General features: G+C 40.1%; 1 protein-coding gene across 3 annotated transcripts; it reads right to left on the bottom strand.

Annotated features, from left to right (window-relative positions):
- Positions 1–3,210: 3,210 nt before the first annotated feature.
- On the bottom strand, positions 3,211–16,736 carry LOC114460935 (metastasis suppressor protein 1-like). Of its 3 annotated transcripts, none has more exons than XM_028442818.1 (14): positions 16,427–16,736; positions 13,652–13,713; positions 12,044–12,117; positions 9,161–9,245; positions 8,994–9,085; positions 8,428–8,502; positions 8,327–8,338; positions 8,087–8,244; positions 7,003–7,110; positions 6,762–6,841; positions 6,452–6,686; positions 4,612–4,776; positions 4,345–4,504; positions 3,211–4,227 (listed from the first exon to the last, which is right to left on the bottom strand). In XM_028442818.1, the coding sequence occupies exons 1-14, from the start codon at positions 16,499–16,501 to the stop codon at positions 3,608–3,610; spliced, it is 2,001 nt and encodes a 666-aa protein (XP_028298619.1). In that variant the 5' UTR covers positions 16,502–16,736; the 3' UTR covers positions 3,211–3,607. The 3 variants fall into 3 exon arrangements, with proteins under 3 accessions (XP_028298619.1, XP_028298621.1, XP_028298620.1); XM_028442820.1 differs by having other exon boundaries at positions 4,345–4,501; XM_028442819.1 differs by having other exon boundaries at positions 6,452–6,683.
- Positions 16,737–18,295: the final 1,559 nt, after the last annotated feature.

The raw sequence follows: 18,295 nt of genomic DNA, 5'->3' as shown, positions 1-18,295 counted from the left end.
CAGGTGTGCACACTTACAAGTGGGAGGGGCTTCCACATGGCCCCTCCCCTTAGCAGGAAGGAGGGAGGAGCTCACCAGAGCCGTATATATAGAGAGTAGCGTCAACTCCGTTCACTTCAACGATTCTTTTTTTTTACAACAATGGCGGCTCATGGAGCCTCAATAGTTCCCGGAAGTGATCAGTTTACTATTGTAGTCAATGGAGCTCGAGCGGATTAGACGGTTTGTGATGCACTTTTGAACAGTAAGACATTATTATTATTATTATTATTATTATTATTATTATTATTATTATTATTATTATTATTATTATTATTATTATTATTATTATTATTATCAGTGCATCTAAACCCGTTAACGTGTGCATTAAGGCATGTTAGTTCATTATCCCCCTCTAAAATATTACATTTTATTTTTATTTTCATTTTTTTTTACATTTTTTATTACTACTATTATTATAATTTTTTGTCATTGTGAGATCCACTGCTGTTGTTTTCATGTTCAAAAAAGAGAAAAAATTTCTAAATTCTTCTTAAAAAATGAAGGGATTATTATCAGATACACAGTGTTTACTTCACACAGTTTTATCTGCACACATAGGACACATATATTCTCTTTTTTTTATCAAACAATAAGCTTTTCAATTGTGTTATTTGTGGAAAAAGTGCAAATGAACTGTTTGAGTATGATCACCTCACAGATGTCTTTATTGTTATAATCCTGTTTATTATTATTATTATTATTATTATTATTTATAGATCTCTCCTGCTGATTAATGCTAAACATTAATCACATCCTCTCTGAAGCCAAACATTTTACCTCCTTTTTCAGAGCGATTGGAGCATCCCCATACAGCACAGCAAACTGTATGACAACTTATTGTTTCTGACTTTGTTAGATATTTATTTAATTAATCTTGGTACATAAGTGCATTGTAAAAATCTAATGTCTATTTTTATATATGTATAAACATAATAAATATGTTTTCAATGTGTCCTGCCTGGATGTGGTGTTTTTTTAAACAATAGTAAACTTCCTGGATATTATTCAGATAAATAAATAAATATATGTACTGCTCTACAGTAATAGGTTTCTATGCTGTATTGTCATTGATTTCATTTTATTAACTTCTTATATTCTCATATTTTATTTTGGTTTACATGTATTTTGTGTAATAATTACAGTATTTCCATTTTCAGCCACAATTTGAAAATCAATCAATCAATCAATGGAATTAATACAATTTTCATCAAAGCATTTGTGACTTTATTTTGTAATGGTTGATTATTAGAGCTAATAATAAATAACAATTTTATTTATAGAGCTCACACACGTGTTTACAACATGTGTTGTTTGAAGGCAAAATGTGCTTTAGTTGCATATTTTAAATATTTTAGCTTTAGAGCTTTTTGTAAAAAAATATGTCATTTTGACCATGTGTGTTACTGTGTGTGTGTGTGTGTTACTGTGTATGTGTATGTGGAGTTTGAGTCAACCGCTGCATCAAAGTAATCAAGAAAAACTGTAAAAAAAAGTGTTCAAAAAAATAAAACAACGAATCTGTTTCAAATCCACAAAAACACAAAATGCTTTGAAATCTTTTATTTCTTTAGTTCAAACATCTACAGCATGAAGAAAAAATCGCGCGCGCACGCACACACACACACACACACACACACACACACACACACACACACACACACACACACACACACACACACACACACACACACACACACACACACACACACACACACACACACACACACACACACACACACACTCTTCAGGCTCCAACATTCAGCGTCATTCGCTCAGAGGGGCGTCGGCTACACACGTCAGTTAAAAACCTGCACAATCATAAACACACACACACACACACATTGACAGACAGCTAACACACAAAGGACACACACACACGCACACACACACACAAAGTAAGTAAGTTAGAAAGTGCAAACTCATTCCAAGCCTTTTTACAGCAGCTTTACAACCATTAAACATGACATTACTGGTTCCAGCTGAGCTGACTCAGCGCCAAATTACTGTAATTTCCAGAATACAAGTTTCTTTCTTTCCAGGGACGTAAAAGCTACGCTCCACAACCTGTGGTTCTCTCTCAGTTCACACATTTCTGTTTCCTCGTCTTTCTCTAAACAGACTCATTACAGGCAGTTAAACTTCCTCAAATCATTCCAAACATGCTAATAAATACGGTAAATAGAGTTAACTATTGTCATTAATTTCATATTTGTACAAAGCAGGAACACACGCCAGATTTGACGTCCGTTCGTTAACTACACTCGCTAACATTAAGCTAACATTAGTCCACCTGTTCTACAGTAAAAAATATGGTGGAAATGAGTGATATTGTCCTAAAACATGGGGGTCTGTGTCATAGATATTTACATGTCAGGCTATATTCAGTGTCAGATTGTAATTTCTGCTCAATTTTGTCTAAAAATAATGAATAATAATTTTTTTCATGTCTCAGGAAGTTCATTCTGTTTTTTGTTTCTGTTATTCTGTTTTTCTTCTCACAGACAATCAGAGGAGCCACGGTTACTACCAATCACATCATTATGTTATATAACACTTACATTCATTTCACATTTTACTCACTAGGTGGCACTACTGGATCCAATATAAGTCACATTGTTATTAGTCGCACCCTCAGTTTTAAATGAAAGAAGTCGTGACTTATAATCTGGAAATTACGTAGTTATCATGTTGTGTTTGACTCCTGGCTGGATCGCCAAAAAACCCACGTGGGACATAGTTATCGTGATGAACTGTCTCTAGTTTATGGCACTCGTGGCACTCTTTCTGAGCACGTCTCCAATCATTACGTTTTCTTTTCAATTAAAAAGCTTTAGCAATAGCTCAGTATTCGTCTTCTTGACTTAGATTTGTTCGAGAATCTTAAAACTTTCTCCAGTTTATGGCACTTATTCTGAGCGTTCCGTGTCTTTCCGACAAACTGATCCCAGTCCAAACATCTGTCTCAGTGAATCATCTGGACCGATTGGTCGTGACTCCTCTTCTTGACCTCCATCTCCACCTTCTCATCTGATTGCTAAAACAAACCCGTCTAACGTAGTAACTTCTAACTACCTCTAGTTTATGGCACTTGTTCTAAGCAGTGTTTGTGTTATTCCGTGTACATCCAACAGACTGGTCCCAGTCCGAACAGCGGTCTCAGTGAAACGTCGGGAACAATCCATCGTTAGTCGTCATCTTTCTTCAGCTTAATTCAGACGCACGCCCACCGGTCTGCGATGGGGCATACCCACCCAGGGACACTAAGTACTGCTGTAGGGGAACCCTTGTTCTTTAGTGGGCTTGACCAGGATTGTGGGGGGCTTGATAGCAATGGGGCCAAGGCTGAGGTTGAGTTCATGTAGGGTGGGATTGGCTGACACTTGCGCCCCCCTGGGGGTTGATACAGTCAAGGAACGGAATGTTTGTTTGGGAATACGCCGTTCGTTTGTCTAACATAGTAAATCATAACGTGCTTTAGTTTATGGCACTTATTCAAAAGCTTTTTCTTGCAGTTTTTCAACCGTTCCGTGTCCCTCCAACAAACTGGTTCTCAGTCCGAGGAGCCTCAGTGAATCATCGGGGCCGACCGGTCGTTAGTCGTCGTGTTCTTCAGTTTGACTCCTCGCCGGATAGCCACCAGATAGTCCTCCACCTGCCCATACTCCGCCTCCTCCAGGAGCTCCGGGAGAAAACGGATCTCCCGCTCCGACCCCCACCTGCCCGGCTGTGGCGGAGGCGTGGGAGGATCTGACTCTTCATGCTGGAACTCCCACGGAGCGGACCTGGATGACACCAGCTTGAGATCGTCGCCCGGGGACAAGGGCGTGGTCGGGGTCCGAGGTCCGCCGTAGGGGAACCCCGGCTGCTCTGGCACGGTGGGGGTCTTGACTGGAATCATGGGGGGCCTGATGGGAATGGGGCCGAGGCTGAGGTTGGGGCGACGCAGATTGGGTTTGGAGGATGGTGTCCTCCGGATGGTCGCGACCCCGGGGGTGGCAGCGGGAACGGATGAGTGGGGGGTTGCACCGACCGTGGAGGCGGGACGTTTTGATGAGAACATGCGACGGTAGGACTGGATAATGTCACTGTTTCTGGGGACGATGGAGGACTTGTTAAAGTCCGTCGTCGATGGCTGCTGCTCCGCGTCCTGATCCGCAACGACGGAGAAGTTGTCGCAGTCAGACACTGGAAACAGAAACATGGAATCAGTTCAGAACTTTGAACCGAAGGCTGTCAATGCTAAAGCCACTCTCAGTGTGTGTGTGTGTGTGTGTGTGTGTGTGTGTGTGTGTGCGCGCGTACGCTGTGAGGGAATGGCATCCTCAGAACAACACGGCGTGTTGGTCTGGCTGCTGTAACCACTGGATCCCTGCAGGGAGTCTCTGCTGGAGTCATGGATGTCCAGATGGAGACCTCGAGCTAGGACCCGGACCAGCTCCTCGTGAGTGTCACGCTCCGCCTGCTGGATCATGCACACGCACACACACAGACATTATTTTTTATTAATGTATGAGTAAATAACATATTCCTATTCCTAAAAGTTAGACGGTAGATTTCTTTAAAACTAACCGATCTGACTTTTGGTGAAGTCACCATGTGACCTTTGACCCCTGGAGGCTCCACCCCTGCTGTGACATCAGCAGTGCCCAGGTGGCTGCTGGGATCTGTAGTTTCTCTCCTCTCTTTGTTTTTCCTCAGCACAGGATGGTCGTACGGACCCGCTTTTGTCCAGTCCTACCAAACCACAGCAGATAAACTATTAGTTTGAATATTAGTGCATTGAATAAATAAAGTTGCGCATTAAACGGATAAATTGTGCGTTGAATGTAGTGATCGACCAATTAATCGGCCAATTTTTTTACGTGTATCGGCATCGGCCGATGCTGGCTGCTTCGTTGGCCGAACCCATTATATACAGAGAGACCTCCACAGGCTGCTGCTGCTGGAGAGGCTGCTGTGCAATGCAGAGTGCAGAGCCCGTCCCCCACTAGAAGAACGGTGGAGGAAGCTCTCCAACACAACGATAAGTTTTAAACTTTCAAAGCGTTCCTTTAACTGTTTAACTTAGACGAAATATTACCGTACAATTTAAAAGTGGAAACATGAACACCAAATACATGTTCTACATGTGTTTTATTTGAAACTATACGCTAAGAAAGTTTTTGGGTCCAAATGGTAAACGGGAATGTCGAATGCCTCGTCTATAAAACTGCTCGTCATTGTGGCTACATGTATTCATACGGTAGCTGTTACGAACACTGGTCATAGGATTAAGTAATACCGACGGTGTTTCGTGGTGTTGTCGGCGTCTCAGTTGTATTTAACGACCTGTCTGGAGATACATGAGAGCACTGCGCTGACTGAAGGAGAGCTATGAAAACTTTGACAAACTGTCCTCTGTTCCCAGTGAGAGGGTAATCAGTGAGGTCAGTCAGACATATGAAAAAAAGAGGAACAGGCTGACGGTAGGAAATGCAGAGCGTCTGTTTCCTCCACTATGACCTGCAGCTTCCTGCTTCAGCAGCCAGTGAAACTCACCGTGTTGGATGTGTCGCTGGTGGGTGAACGCAGCATTAGCCAATCAGGACGCAGAACACAATGCGCGTTCATACGCTGTAAAAAATGCATCTAAAATTGCACTGTAAAAAAGTGGAACCGCGATATAGCGAGGGACTACTGTATAAGCTTTCAGTGAGGGGCGTGTAAATGACCGCCCTCTGTTGTGGTAACACTGATCAGCAGGAGTCTAAACTCAGTTATACATTCAATATCACAAGTGACACTTTAAAGTTTTTATGTTATTTGGTGATTATTTACATTTCTCTTTTCCTAAATCACTAATAATGTCTATGAATCTCCCTGTGTGTGGAAAAGACTCAAAAGTTAGATCTGATCATAGTGTATTTTTGTTACTGTGGTCAATAGTGTGTGTCATTTTATTTATGCTTAAATATATATTTTCAGAATGTATTATGTTTACATATCTATTTTTACTAGTTCTACATCACCTGTTTTTAATATTTGTTAAACATTTTTTACTTGTCATTTTTGTTAATTTCAATAAATGTTCCTTTTTTAAAAATTGAGACTCGTACCATTTGTTATCATTGTGTAATTTTTATGATGTAAATTGAGCGAGCAAAAGTAGTATTGGCTCCGAATGTCGTCTCAAGAAAATCGGCAGTCCGTATCAGTCATCGGCTAAAGCTGATGGAAAAAAAATTGGTATCGGCATCGGCGCTAAAAACCTATATTGGTCAATCTCTAGTTGAATGAATAAAGTTATGCATTAAACAAATAAAGTTGTGCGTTAAACAGATAAAGTTGTGCGTTGAATGGATAAAGTTGTGCGTTAAACGGATAAAGTTGTGCGTTGAATGGATAACGTTGTGCGTTGAACGCAGCTCACCATCAGTCGGTCGTGGATGGTGGCGGTCGGCGAGGGTTTGGAGGTGAACGCGTCGTGGGAGATGAAACCCGAATCGTGGGACGAGACGGACGACAGACGAGTGTTGGTCTGAGGAGGAAGAGCCGAGGAAGAGGAGGAGGAAGAGCAGCGGAAACGGAAGTGAGAGGAAGGAGAGTGGGAGAGAGAGAGAGAGCCGCTAGAGCGAGAGTCACTGCTGGTCACGCTGTTCAGACTGCTGAGGAAGAGGAGGAAGAACATGCTCACGGCCTCTGTTTACACGCTGTGACATCATCATCATCATCATCACTACCTGCACACGCTGGAGTTTGGTGATGAAGGAGGAGTTTGAAATGACCAACAACACTCAGAGCTTTTGAGATCTACGATCACCTGAAACACACACACACACACACACACACACACACACACACACACACACACACACACACACACACACACACACACACACACACACACACACACACACACACACACAGCTAGTTAGGTGATTGGTTAAGTTAGTCCAGTGATGATAAACCGTGGGAATCAACCTGTTCACTAGAGGCTGGCAGCTTGTGTGGGTCCATGGTCAGAATCCTCAGGTCGTCAGTGAGAGTCTGAAGGTGTGTGATCTCACCCAGCATAGACATCTCCTCCTCCTGGGGACGCACAACATGGGTGGGAGTCAGAATCTTTATTTGCCATTGGACATGTTACAGAGTCATAAAATTTCATTCAGGAGCGGGAGAACTGTGGGTCGCCACAAGGGCGGCGCCCTGTGTTTTAGATGAAAAGTGGCAGAACAACAGGAGGAGAAAAGGCAGGGTTTAAACTGGTTCCCTATTGAGGAGGACAGTATAAAACTAGAAAAAAACCTCCTCAGCGTACATTCAATTTAACACAACAGCACGTTAGCACCAGGGGGAGGGGTCTTTAGGATCTGTAGTTCACAGGTCAGTCACAGGGTGGCGCATAGCCGCCCTTACGGCCTCGCCTCCTGCTGCTGAAAGTGTGGGAGTGATCATGTGAGCGTGTGCCTGTTTTCTGAGACTCTGCTGCAGTCTCGCTCAGTTTGTCTCCAATGCCGATGACGTGGGACGGCGTTGCCGTAGAAATGACCTCGAGAGTTCGTTAATCAAGACGAAGATCCCAGGTGTTCATGGGAAAGTGAAGGAAAGTTCAGAGCGTGGAATCAACATACCATCCATGGAAGAGTGTGGAGAAAAAACAGACCTAGACAACAGGCTGTTCATCTCAGGCCAAAATGAAGATAAGTCACAACATTGACTACCAGCCCTATTATTCCTGGTCATTCATATCCAATAAGGTGAGGTGGAGCAGGGACACATCTAAAGTCTCAGGAATCCAGCCTTTGAGGACTGGAGTTCACCACCCCTGGCCAGCAGGTGAATTCCATGATTTAGATTTAGGATCAGGATGCAGATAGAGGCTCCTGTTAGATTAAAGACCAGACAAAACCAAGACAAAGAGCAACAAGCAGGAAAAACAAGGAGGGCAAGGCTCCTCTGAGAGCAAGGAGGAAAAAAAGTGAGATATCTACACACACAACATGTGTGTGAGTGTGAGACACACATCTACAGACACACCCACAAACATCTACTGACATCTACTGACCACTACAGGCCTGAGCAGAGAAACGAAGCAGCAGAAGCGACTCCTCTCCTCCACTAAAGCTTTCCTCAGAGCCTGTTTCTCCATCTCCTCCAGCATCACAACTTTATCGCTCACGTCCTGCAGAGCCACGTCCAGCTGAGGCTGTAGGTCGCCCCGCCCTAAAACCACCACAGAAGAAGAAGAAGGTGTTTAGTGACTCAGTGACAGATCAACGCGTCTCCAGGAGGAACCGAAACTTACCAAAAACATCGGCTGGAGACGATCGTGGTGAGAACAAAGAGAGGAAAACAACGTTAACGTTTGTCATCAACAGGAGCAGAAACATGCTAGCAGACGCTAACCTTTCTTAGCCTTCTTCTGCAGCTTCAGCGTATCTGACGACCTCTTCTTTATCTCATGACGAGCTTTTTTATACTCTGACCACAAAAAAACAAACGCACTTCAACAAATATGTTCCACAACACGTGTGTGTGTGTACAAAATACACACAAACAACATAAAAATAGACAAAATAAGTTTAAAAACAACAAATAAATAGACAAAATGATAACACAAACATCATGAAAAAATAGACAAAGTAAGTGCAAAATCACGCAAAAAACTGAGAAATAGACCAAAATAAAACACAAACACACGACAAAACGACAAGAAAAACACACAAACAACAAAAAAATGACTAAATAATTACAAAAACAGGAAGAAAAAAGAAAAATACATTACAACAAAAGCACACATAACATAAAATTGTACAAACATACAACAGACAGAATGAGAACACAAAAACAAAAACACAAAAGAAATACACAAAATGAGACAAAACACGTTCAACGACAACAATCTATGAGTGAATAAGTTGTGCAGTGAAAGTGTGTGTATTTGTGTGTGTATGTGTGCGTATGTGTTTAACCCTTAGCGTGCTCCTTGTCCAACACGTTGACCGCTCTCTTCCACTCCTCCATCTGCTCCTGCAGTGGGTTGATCAGACAGTCCAGAAACACCCTGGAGACAAGGTTACCATGGAGACGAGGGGTCAGACAGACACACACACACACACACACACACACACACACTTACATGGAGAACTGTCGTAGCTTGGCCTCGATGCTGCGATGCCTCAAACACATCCTGGTCAGAGATGAACCGATATCTCTGGTTCCTCCTAAAACATATTATTATATACATTCAGATTATGTATTATACATATACTTTATTATTATGATATTTTCTTTTCTTTCTAAAACAGTGGAAATTAGAAAATTAATAAACAATAAATGACAACAAACACACACAAAATGAGTGATAATGTACAAAACAACAGAAATACACATAATGAAAACAAAATTACACAAAATGAGAAAATAATTACACAAAATTCCATTAAATTATGCAAAAAACAAACAAAAATACACTAAATGACTTAAAAACACACAAAACAACAATACACACAAAATGACAATAGATTACGCAAAACACCAACAAAAATAAAAACAAACAATACAAACAAAAATTACAAGAAAGGAGAAAATAATTACATAAAAATGATTTGAAATGAAACGCAAACACCAACAAAAATACACAAAATGAAAAACAATATATAGAACGACAACAAAATGATCCAAAATGACAATAAATTACACAAAAAAAACAAAATAACTTGAATAAAAGCTCCGTTCTTGAGGACACTTCACACTAAGCGTTGCCGTTGCCCTGCTGTGATAAAAGTTGCCGTCTCTGCACATGTTGGTGACGGAGGATTCACTAAAGGTCGATCAACTGATCAATAATTCACAGCTTCTGTGTCGGACACACATCAGCTCTCACTGATAAAAATAGTTCTTTCACCTCTTTTTAATGAATTAAATACACACTAACCCTGTAGAAATACACACTAACTCTAGAAATACACACTAACCCTGTAGAAATACACACTAACTGTAGAAATACACACTAACTCTGTAGAAATACACACTAACTCTGCAGAAATACACACTAACTCTGCAGAAATACACACTAACTCTGTAGAAATACACACTAACCCTGTAGAAATACACACTAACTCTGCAGAAATACACACTAACTGTAGAAATACACACCAACCATGTAGAAATACACACTAACTGTAGAAATACACACCAACCCTGTAGAAATACACACTAACTGTAAAAATACACACTAACTGTAGAAATACACACCAACCCTGTAGAAATACACACTAACTGTAGAAATACACACCAACCCTGTAGAAATACACACTAACTGTAGAAATACACACTAACCCTGTAGAAATACACACTAACTGTAGAAATACACACTAACCCTGTAGAAATACACACTAACCCTGTAGAAATACACACTAACTCTGTAGAAATACACACTAACCCTGTAGAAATACACACTAACTCTGCAGAAATACACACTAACTGTAGAAATACACACCAACCATGTAGAAATACACACTAACTGTAGAAATACACACCAACCCTGTAGAAATACACACTAACTGTAAAAATACACACTAACTGTAGAAATACACACCAACCCTGTAGAAATACACACTAACTGTAGAAATACACACCAACCCTGTAGAAATACACACTAACTGTAGAAATACACACTAACCCTGTAGAAATACACACTAACTGTAGAAATACACACTAACCCTGTAGAAATACACACTAACCCTGTAGAAATACACACTAACTCTGTAGAAATACACACTAACCCTGTAGAAATACACACTAACTCTGCAGAAATACACACTAACTGTAGAAATACACACTAACCCTGTAGAAATACACACTAACCCTGTAGAAATACACACTAACTCTGTAGAAATACACACTAACCCTGTAGAAATACACACTAACCCTGTAGAAATACACACTAACTCTGCAGAAATACACACTAACCCTGTAGAAATACACACTAACCCTGTAGAAATACACACTAACTGTAGAAATACACACTAACCCTGTAGAAATACACACTAACCCTGTAGAAATACACACTAACTCTGTAGAAATACACACTAACCCTGTAGAAATACACACTAACTCTGCAGAAATACACACTAACTGTAGAAATACACACTAACCCTGTAGAAATACACACTAACCCTGTAGAAATACACACTAACCCTGTAGAAATACACACTAACTGTAGAAATACACACTAACCCTGTAGAAATACACACTAACCCTGTAGAAATACACACTAACTCTGTAGAAATACACACTAACCCTGTAGAAATACACACTAACCCTGTAGAAATACACACTAACTCTGCAGAAATACACACTAACCCTGTAGAAATACACACTAACTGTAGAAATACACACTAACCCTGTAGAAATACACACTAACCCTGTAGAAATACACACTAACTCTGTAGAAATACACACTAACCCTGTAGAAATACACACTAACCCTGTAGAAATACACACTAACTGTAGAAATACACACTAAGTGTAGAAATACACACTAACTGTAGAAATACACACTAACTAATTATGTCAAAACACAAAACAACACAATATGACCAACATTATAAAATAATAAAATTATTGTTTGGAAAAAAAGAACTAAACTGTTTCCTGTTTCCAACAGAAATCTAATCTGCTGCTGAAATAAATCCCCTTCACAATAAAATACACAGACAACACCAAAAACCCACAAAGCCACAATAAAAGCTAGAAACTAAAACACACAAAACTGCAACTGGCAACTCAAAAACATAGAAAAATACTGAATTAAATGAGGTACACAATGTGTTGCAATAACACAAATGAATGACATACAAAAAAAGACAAAAAGACACAAAACAATGAAATAACCACAAAACAGCAACAAAATAACATTAAAACAACAACAATGTTACAAAATCAGAACAAAAGCACAAAACAAAGTGATTCTTAATCAATGCCATTGAGCATTGACTAGTTTAAAGCTCAGTCTTTCCTCGGCTGTTGGTTGCGAGGTCTGCCACCCTCTGAAAGGCATCAAGGAACGCTGCTACCGTGACAACGGTCGCCCTGGAAACACAGCAGACAACATCAAAAATCATTTCACATCTTTAAATCAGTGTTACGATCAAAAATGTTGTCGGACACGTTAATGACAACTTATCAATCACTGTTGGCCGCGTTAAAGTTCCTTCATTTATCCTTTTTGTACATCACTGTCCTACGCTAATGCTAACTGATCGTTACCTGAGCTGTGACTGTACTATATGCTAATGCTAACCTATGTTACCTGAGCTGTCAATGTAGTAATATGTTATTGCTAATGCTAAGCTATGTTACCTGAGCTGTGATTGTAGTTATATGCTAATGCTAACCTATGTTACCTGAGCTGTGATTGTATTCATATGCTAATGCTAACCTATGTTAACTGAGCTGTGATTGTAGTCATATGCTAATGCTAACCTATGTTACCTGAGCTGTGACTGTAGTCGTATGCTAATGCTAACCTATGTTACCTGAGCTGTGACTGTAGTCATATGCTAATGCTAACCTATGTTACCTGAGCTGTCACTGTAGTCATGCTAATGCTAATGCTAACCTATGTTATCTGAGCTGTCAATGTAGTAATAAGTTATTGCTAATGCTAACCTATGTTACCTGAGCTGTGACTGTAGTCGTATGCTAATGCTAACCTATGTTACCTGAGCTGTGACTGTAGTCATATGCTAATGCTAACCTATGTTACCTGAGCTGTGACTGTAGTCATGCTAATGCTAATGCTAACCTACGTTACCTGAGCTGTGACTGTAGTCATGCTAATGCTAACCTATGTTACCTGAGCTGTGATTGTATTCATATGCTAATGCTAACCTATGTTAACTGAGCTGTGATTGTAGTCATATGCTAATGCTAACCTATGTTACCTGAGCTGTGATTGTAGTCATATGCTAATGCTAAGCTATGTTAACTGAGCTGTCAATGTAGTCATATGCTAATGCTAAGCTATGTTAACTGAGCTGTGAATGTAGTCATATGCTAATGCTAACCTATGTTACCTGAGCTGTGACTGTAGTCATCTGCTAATGCTAACCTATGTTAACTGAGCTGTCAATGTAGTAATAAGTTATTGCTAATGCTAACCTATGTTACCTGAGCTGTGACTGTAGTCGTATGCTAATGCTAACCTATGTTACCTGAGCTGTGACTGTAGTCATATGCTAATGCTAACCTATGTTACCTGAGCTGTCACTGTAGTCATGCTAATGCTAATGCTAACCTATATTATCTGAGCTGTCAATGTAGTAATAAGTTATTGCTAATGCTAACCTATGTTACCTGAGCTGTGACTGTAGTCGTATGCTAATGCTAACCTATGTTACCTGAGCTGTGACTGTAGTCATATGCTAATGCAAACCTATGTTACCTGAGCTGTGACTGTAGTCATGCTAATGCTAACCTATGTTACCTGAGCTGTGACTGTAGTCATGCTAATGCTAACCTATGTTACCTGAGCTGTGACTGTAGTCATGTTAATGCTAATGCTAACCTATGTTACCTGAGCTGTGACTGTAGTCATGCTAATGCTAATGCTAACCTATATTACCTGAGCTGTGACTGTAGTTTGCTGGCTTTGCTGATGAAGTCGTCCCACACTGGATAACTGCCCTGTAGAGACACAAATAACATTCAGTGAACAATTAATTCAATAAAAATATAAAAATACATAATTATAAATATAAAAAACTCGATAAAGAAATAGATTTTTAAGAAATACAAACAATTCACAAAACAATCTAAACCTAGTCGACAGAAAAGCTTGAGAGTCAAAAGGCTTGAAAATGATTCAATGCTTTTATTTTGGAGGGGACTTTTCAGTGAACTAACTTCAAAAAATGATTTATATCCTGACATGATAAATAAAATAACTCAAGAATCCACAAACTAGATAAAACAAAATGTTAAGAAAAAAAAAAACACAAAAGATGAAAAAAAAACACAAAACTACAATAAAAAACAATGTGTTTCAATAATAACCACAAACTGTGCCTGTGTGTGGTCAGTGGGCGTGTCCCTCCATTTCCTGTCAGAGATGCTCAGCGTCATTGCCTAGTTACCGTTACTACGGTAACGCAGCAGCAGCTGCAGAGGATCTCACACACACACAGGGTCGCAGCATCCATCAGTCACCGTGGCAACAGCTGGAGGCAGCAGCAGCATCAGCACCAGGGGCCTGTTTGTCACCGTTTGTTTGATGACATCACACAGACCAGTTCGTCCATAACACCAGTGCACTGATGGAGGCAGTTATTTTACACGCATGCAGTTGCAAATTAAAGTGGACGAAAACAGACAGAAAAATTGATGAAAAGAGTTTAAAGTGTCAATATTGGAACAATTAGTTTAAACTGGTAAATAATGAGTATGAAAAATGGTGAATGTGGTTAAACTGGTAAAAAATAATCATGAAATCTGGTGAAAAAAGGTTAAAAGTGACAATAATGGATCAACATATGTGACATTAGGTGTAAAAGTGGTAGAAATGGTTGATAAGTGCTGAACATGTCTGGAAATGTGATGTAGAAGTGTCAGAAATGTGAGAAATGTAGAAAAAATACATTAAAAGGAGCAAAAACATGGCAAGAAAAATAGGTTAAAATATGGTGAGTTTGGTGAAGTTGTAAAAAAATGGTAAAAATAGGCTTTAAATTTAAATTTGTGAGAATATTCTTAGTTTAAGTTCAATCAATAGTAAAATTCTACTTGAGTACAACATATTACGTCTGTTGATAATAAATACAGTTAAATTGTGGATGAAAAGCTTTGGAACAGATGATTAATTAATAAATATGAGTGGATGTTTTATTTATTGATCCATTGGGTCACCGCCATGGGCGGGGCCAAGGGGTCCAGATTCACTAAAGACTAATTCAAGTGTAGCTTGTAAATACATTTTTTGTTGAAACAGTGATAAAAGTTACACGAGCTCAGTGTTGAACCATGACAGACGGGCATGGGTGAATTTGGGTAAATCCCGCCCCCCCACTCTGATAATCCCTCCCAGTCTCCTCCTCTGAGTGCATGAAGTTGCGCTGAACGCTGACAGTCTGAAGAATCCAAACATCTTTCTTTTCTTCCTCTGATTTTCTCTTTTTGGGTTTTTTAGCAGTACAGTAAATACAGTAACAGCAGCACAGGTACAGTAATCTTTGCTGGTGGGTGTTTGGCAGCCATGCTTTACTGAAAACAAGTCTGCACTGTGCACACGCTTCACTATATATCGCGACAGCCAATGAGGAGGCTCCTTGGTGGGCTCTGCTCACCCCTCCTTTCTCTAAATCCACTGATTGGAGCTGGAGGGGTTTTATTAAATACAATAATTAATTATAAGGCACAGACAGCACAGAGACGTACGATTCTTTCAGATATCATTACTTTCACGATATACTATATGATGCTAATAACAATGTTTGTTTTAATTAAAGAAAATAATTTGAGTACTGCAGCTTTAAACAATATATAATGTTTGGTATTCACGCCTTCATCATCACTAATCACAGTTTGTCCTGTACTGGTTTCCATGGGAACAAATAGGGTTTGTTTTGTGTTTTCGTACCATCCACTAAGTCATGTTCCTCATATTGTTTATACTGTACTTGGCCAATGAAACGTTTCTGATTTAATGTCAGTCTGAACCAAAATGAGTCTAAAGAATGTAATATTCTGTGTGACTGTGATTGTAATATTATTTTACTGATGCAACTAATATTTTCAAATCAGATTAGAACTCTTTCCTTTTTTACACTTTCCTAATCACAGTTTCATGGCAGTAGATTTACATAATTTAACTATAAACATGTATAAGGTTTTATGTTTTTTCTTTTAGTTAATGTTACAATGAGCAGCAGCATTAGATCCACTCACACATACTATTTTACTGTATATCATATTTCTGATGTATCACATGTTTTGTTGTTTGAACATATAAAGGAAATGTACACGATGCAAATCAATAAATCATTTAAGGTAAACTGGTTGTTTTATTACTGGACCACCTTAATCAGCCTGTGATTCTGCAGTGGCCCCCGAACCAAGATTTCCTACACGTGCCCCTGGTCACAGCTCCATTCTGAGGCTCCCTCTGATCGGATCTGATCTAATCTGATCTCTTATCGTTTTCCACAGAAAGCTGCACCTTCATCCTCACACCCTCCTCCTCCTGATCATCAGCATTATTTTTGTCGCGCACAGCAGTGATTGCGTCTTTTTTCCTCTGGTTTTTGTGCAACAGCTGCAGGACACGCCCCTCCAATCCAGTGTGTGTGTGTGTGTGTGTGTGTGTGTGTGTGTGTGTGTGTGTGTGTGTGTGTGTGTGTGTTACCTTCATGTCTCCAATGGTGGTCTGGAACAGCCCCCCCAGGGCGCTGCTGCTCTCTCTCTCCATCACCGTCTCCATCTGCGGCCTGTGCTGCAGACCATCAACCAGAGGAACCAGAGGAACCAGGAGAACCGGGATAGACTCCGGTTCATTTACCGGGAGAACCGGGCGGTGCCGCGGGGACGCGCTGCGGGGCTTCCAGTGGTCAGTGCGCGCCCCCGGAGGGTGGATGCTGTGTCCGCGGCATGGCGGGTGGAGGACTGTACGTCACCGGTGGACTCCTCCGGTACTCACACCGAGTAGCAGCACCGGAGGGGGCGGGGCGTAAAAGGCGACTCCGCCCTCAAAGGATTTTCATTCTTCTTAATTAAAAAACGGCTTTAAATAAATCCTCAGGAAACATTTGATTATTTCATCTGATGCTTACGGTGATTATTTTGTGTTTAAACACCATCTTTTTACTCAATAACTCACGAATCTCAACATTTTTCCACGTTTGGATCAATATTTAGTTAAATATGTTTTTTTTTTTTTTTTTTAATTGGTCCCTTCTTACAATAAATCAGGGGTTTTCAACCCTGGGGTCGTGACCCCATGTGGGGTAACCTGAAAATATGTACGTATAGAAATATGTATATCTCTCCTTGCCCCCACCTCAAAAAAAAAAAAAAAAAAAAAAAAAAATATATATATATATATATATATATATATCCTTATATAAGAACACAGTATATATATTCTTTATATTATATATATAATACATTTTTATATAATTTTTCTTTTTATATAGCCTTTATTATTGTAGACGTATTTTATCTCCATTGCACTATTTTCCCAGTGTCTTCTGGGTATTTTGTGTTGCCTTCTGTTTTTTTTTTTTCTCCTTCACTTTATCTCAAATGTAATGACAGTAAATACTGGATCAATAAAGTTACTCTACTCTGAAATGTGTAATATTAATAAATTTATATTTTTACATTTTTAATCTTTTAAATGTTTTTCTTTATTTTGCACAGGGTTGAAAAAAATACATAATTCAATATTTTTGATCATTATGTGTATGAACAAACGTCAAGTTCCCGTTAAAACCTTGAAGAAAAGAGTAAAATAATAACGTCCAAACCCCCCAAGGACCCTGTTTGACACCTCCCACCACAGTTAAGGGAGCTCAGAGATGTGCTCAGAAAGGCCAGATCAGCATCGGCTCCACTATAAGTTGTACAAGAACTGTCCACAGGTGACCAAGATCTTGTGGAAGTTAATGAGGGTTGTGTGGAAAAAGAAATGCATACCAGCGGAGTGGCAGGAGGCATATGGAACCTTCATTCCCAAGGAGCAGAATTCCACCAATTGACCAGTTCAGAAGCATTGCCTTGTTGAACGTGGAGGGGAAGGTTTTCTTCTCAGTCCTCGCAAGAAGAACGGCCAGATTTTTGAGCAGCAAGAACTACATCGACACAAGTTGTCAAAAGGCGGAGCTCCCAGGATGCATTGAGTATTCAGCCATGATCTGGGAGCAGATACAACGTGCCAAAAGGGAGAAGCGTGATCTGCATGTAGTGTGGCTAGATCTGGCAAATGTGTACGATTCAGTACCGCACAAGCTGGTCGAGTTCTCACTGGAATTCTTCCATATTCCAGCTTACGTCACCTCCATCATCGCAGAGTATTTCAGCAATTTCAACGTGTGCTTCCCTTGTGATGGAATGATGACAGGTTGGCAGCAGTTGGAAGTTGGTATAGATATGGGCTGCTCAATCTCCCCAGTGGCATTCAAAGTCATCCTGATCGGGGCAAGACAAGTCACCAGAGGGATTAGGTCACCATCAGGAGGAAGACTGCGCGCCCTGAGAGGGTACATGGATGACGTGA

Source organism: Gouania willdenowi, unplaced genomic scaffold, assembly GCF_900634775.1.
Source record: "Gouania willdenowi unplaced genomic scaffold, fGouWil2.1 scaffold_85_arrow_ctg1, whole genome shotgun sequence".
Taxonomy (NCBI): domain Eukaryota; kingdom Metazoa; phylum Chordata; class Actinopteri; order Blenniiformes; family Gobiesocidae; genus Gouania; species Gouania willdenowi.
This window is presented reverse-complemented; position numbering and strand designations above follow the sequence as displayed.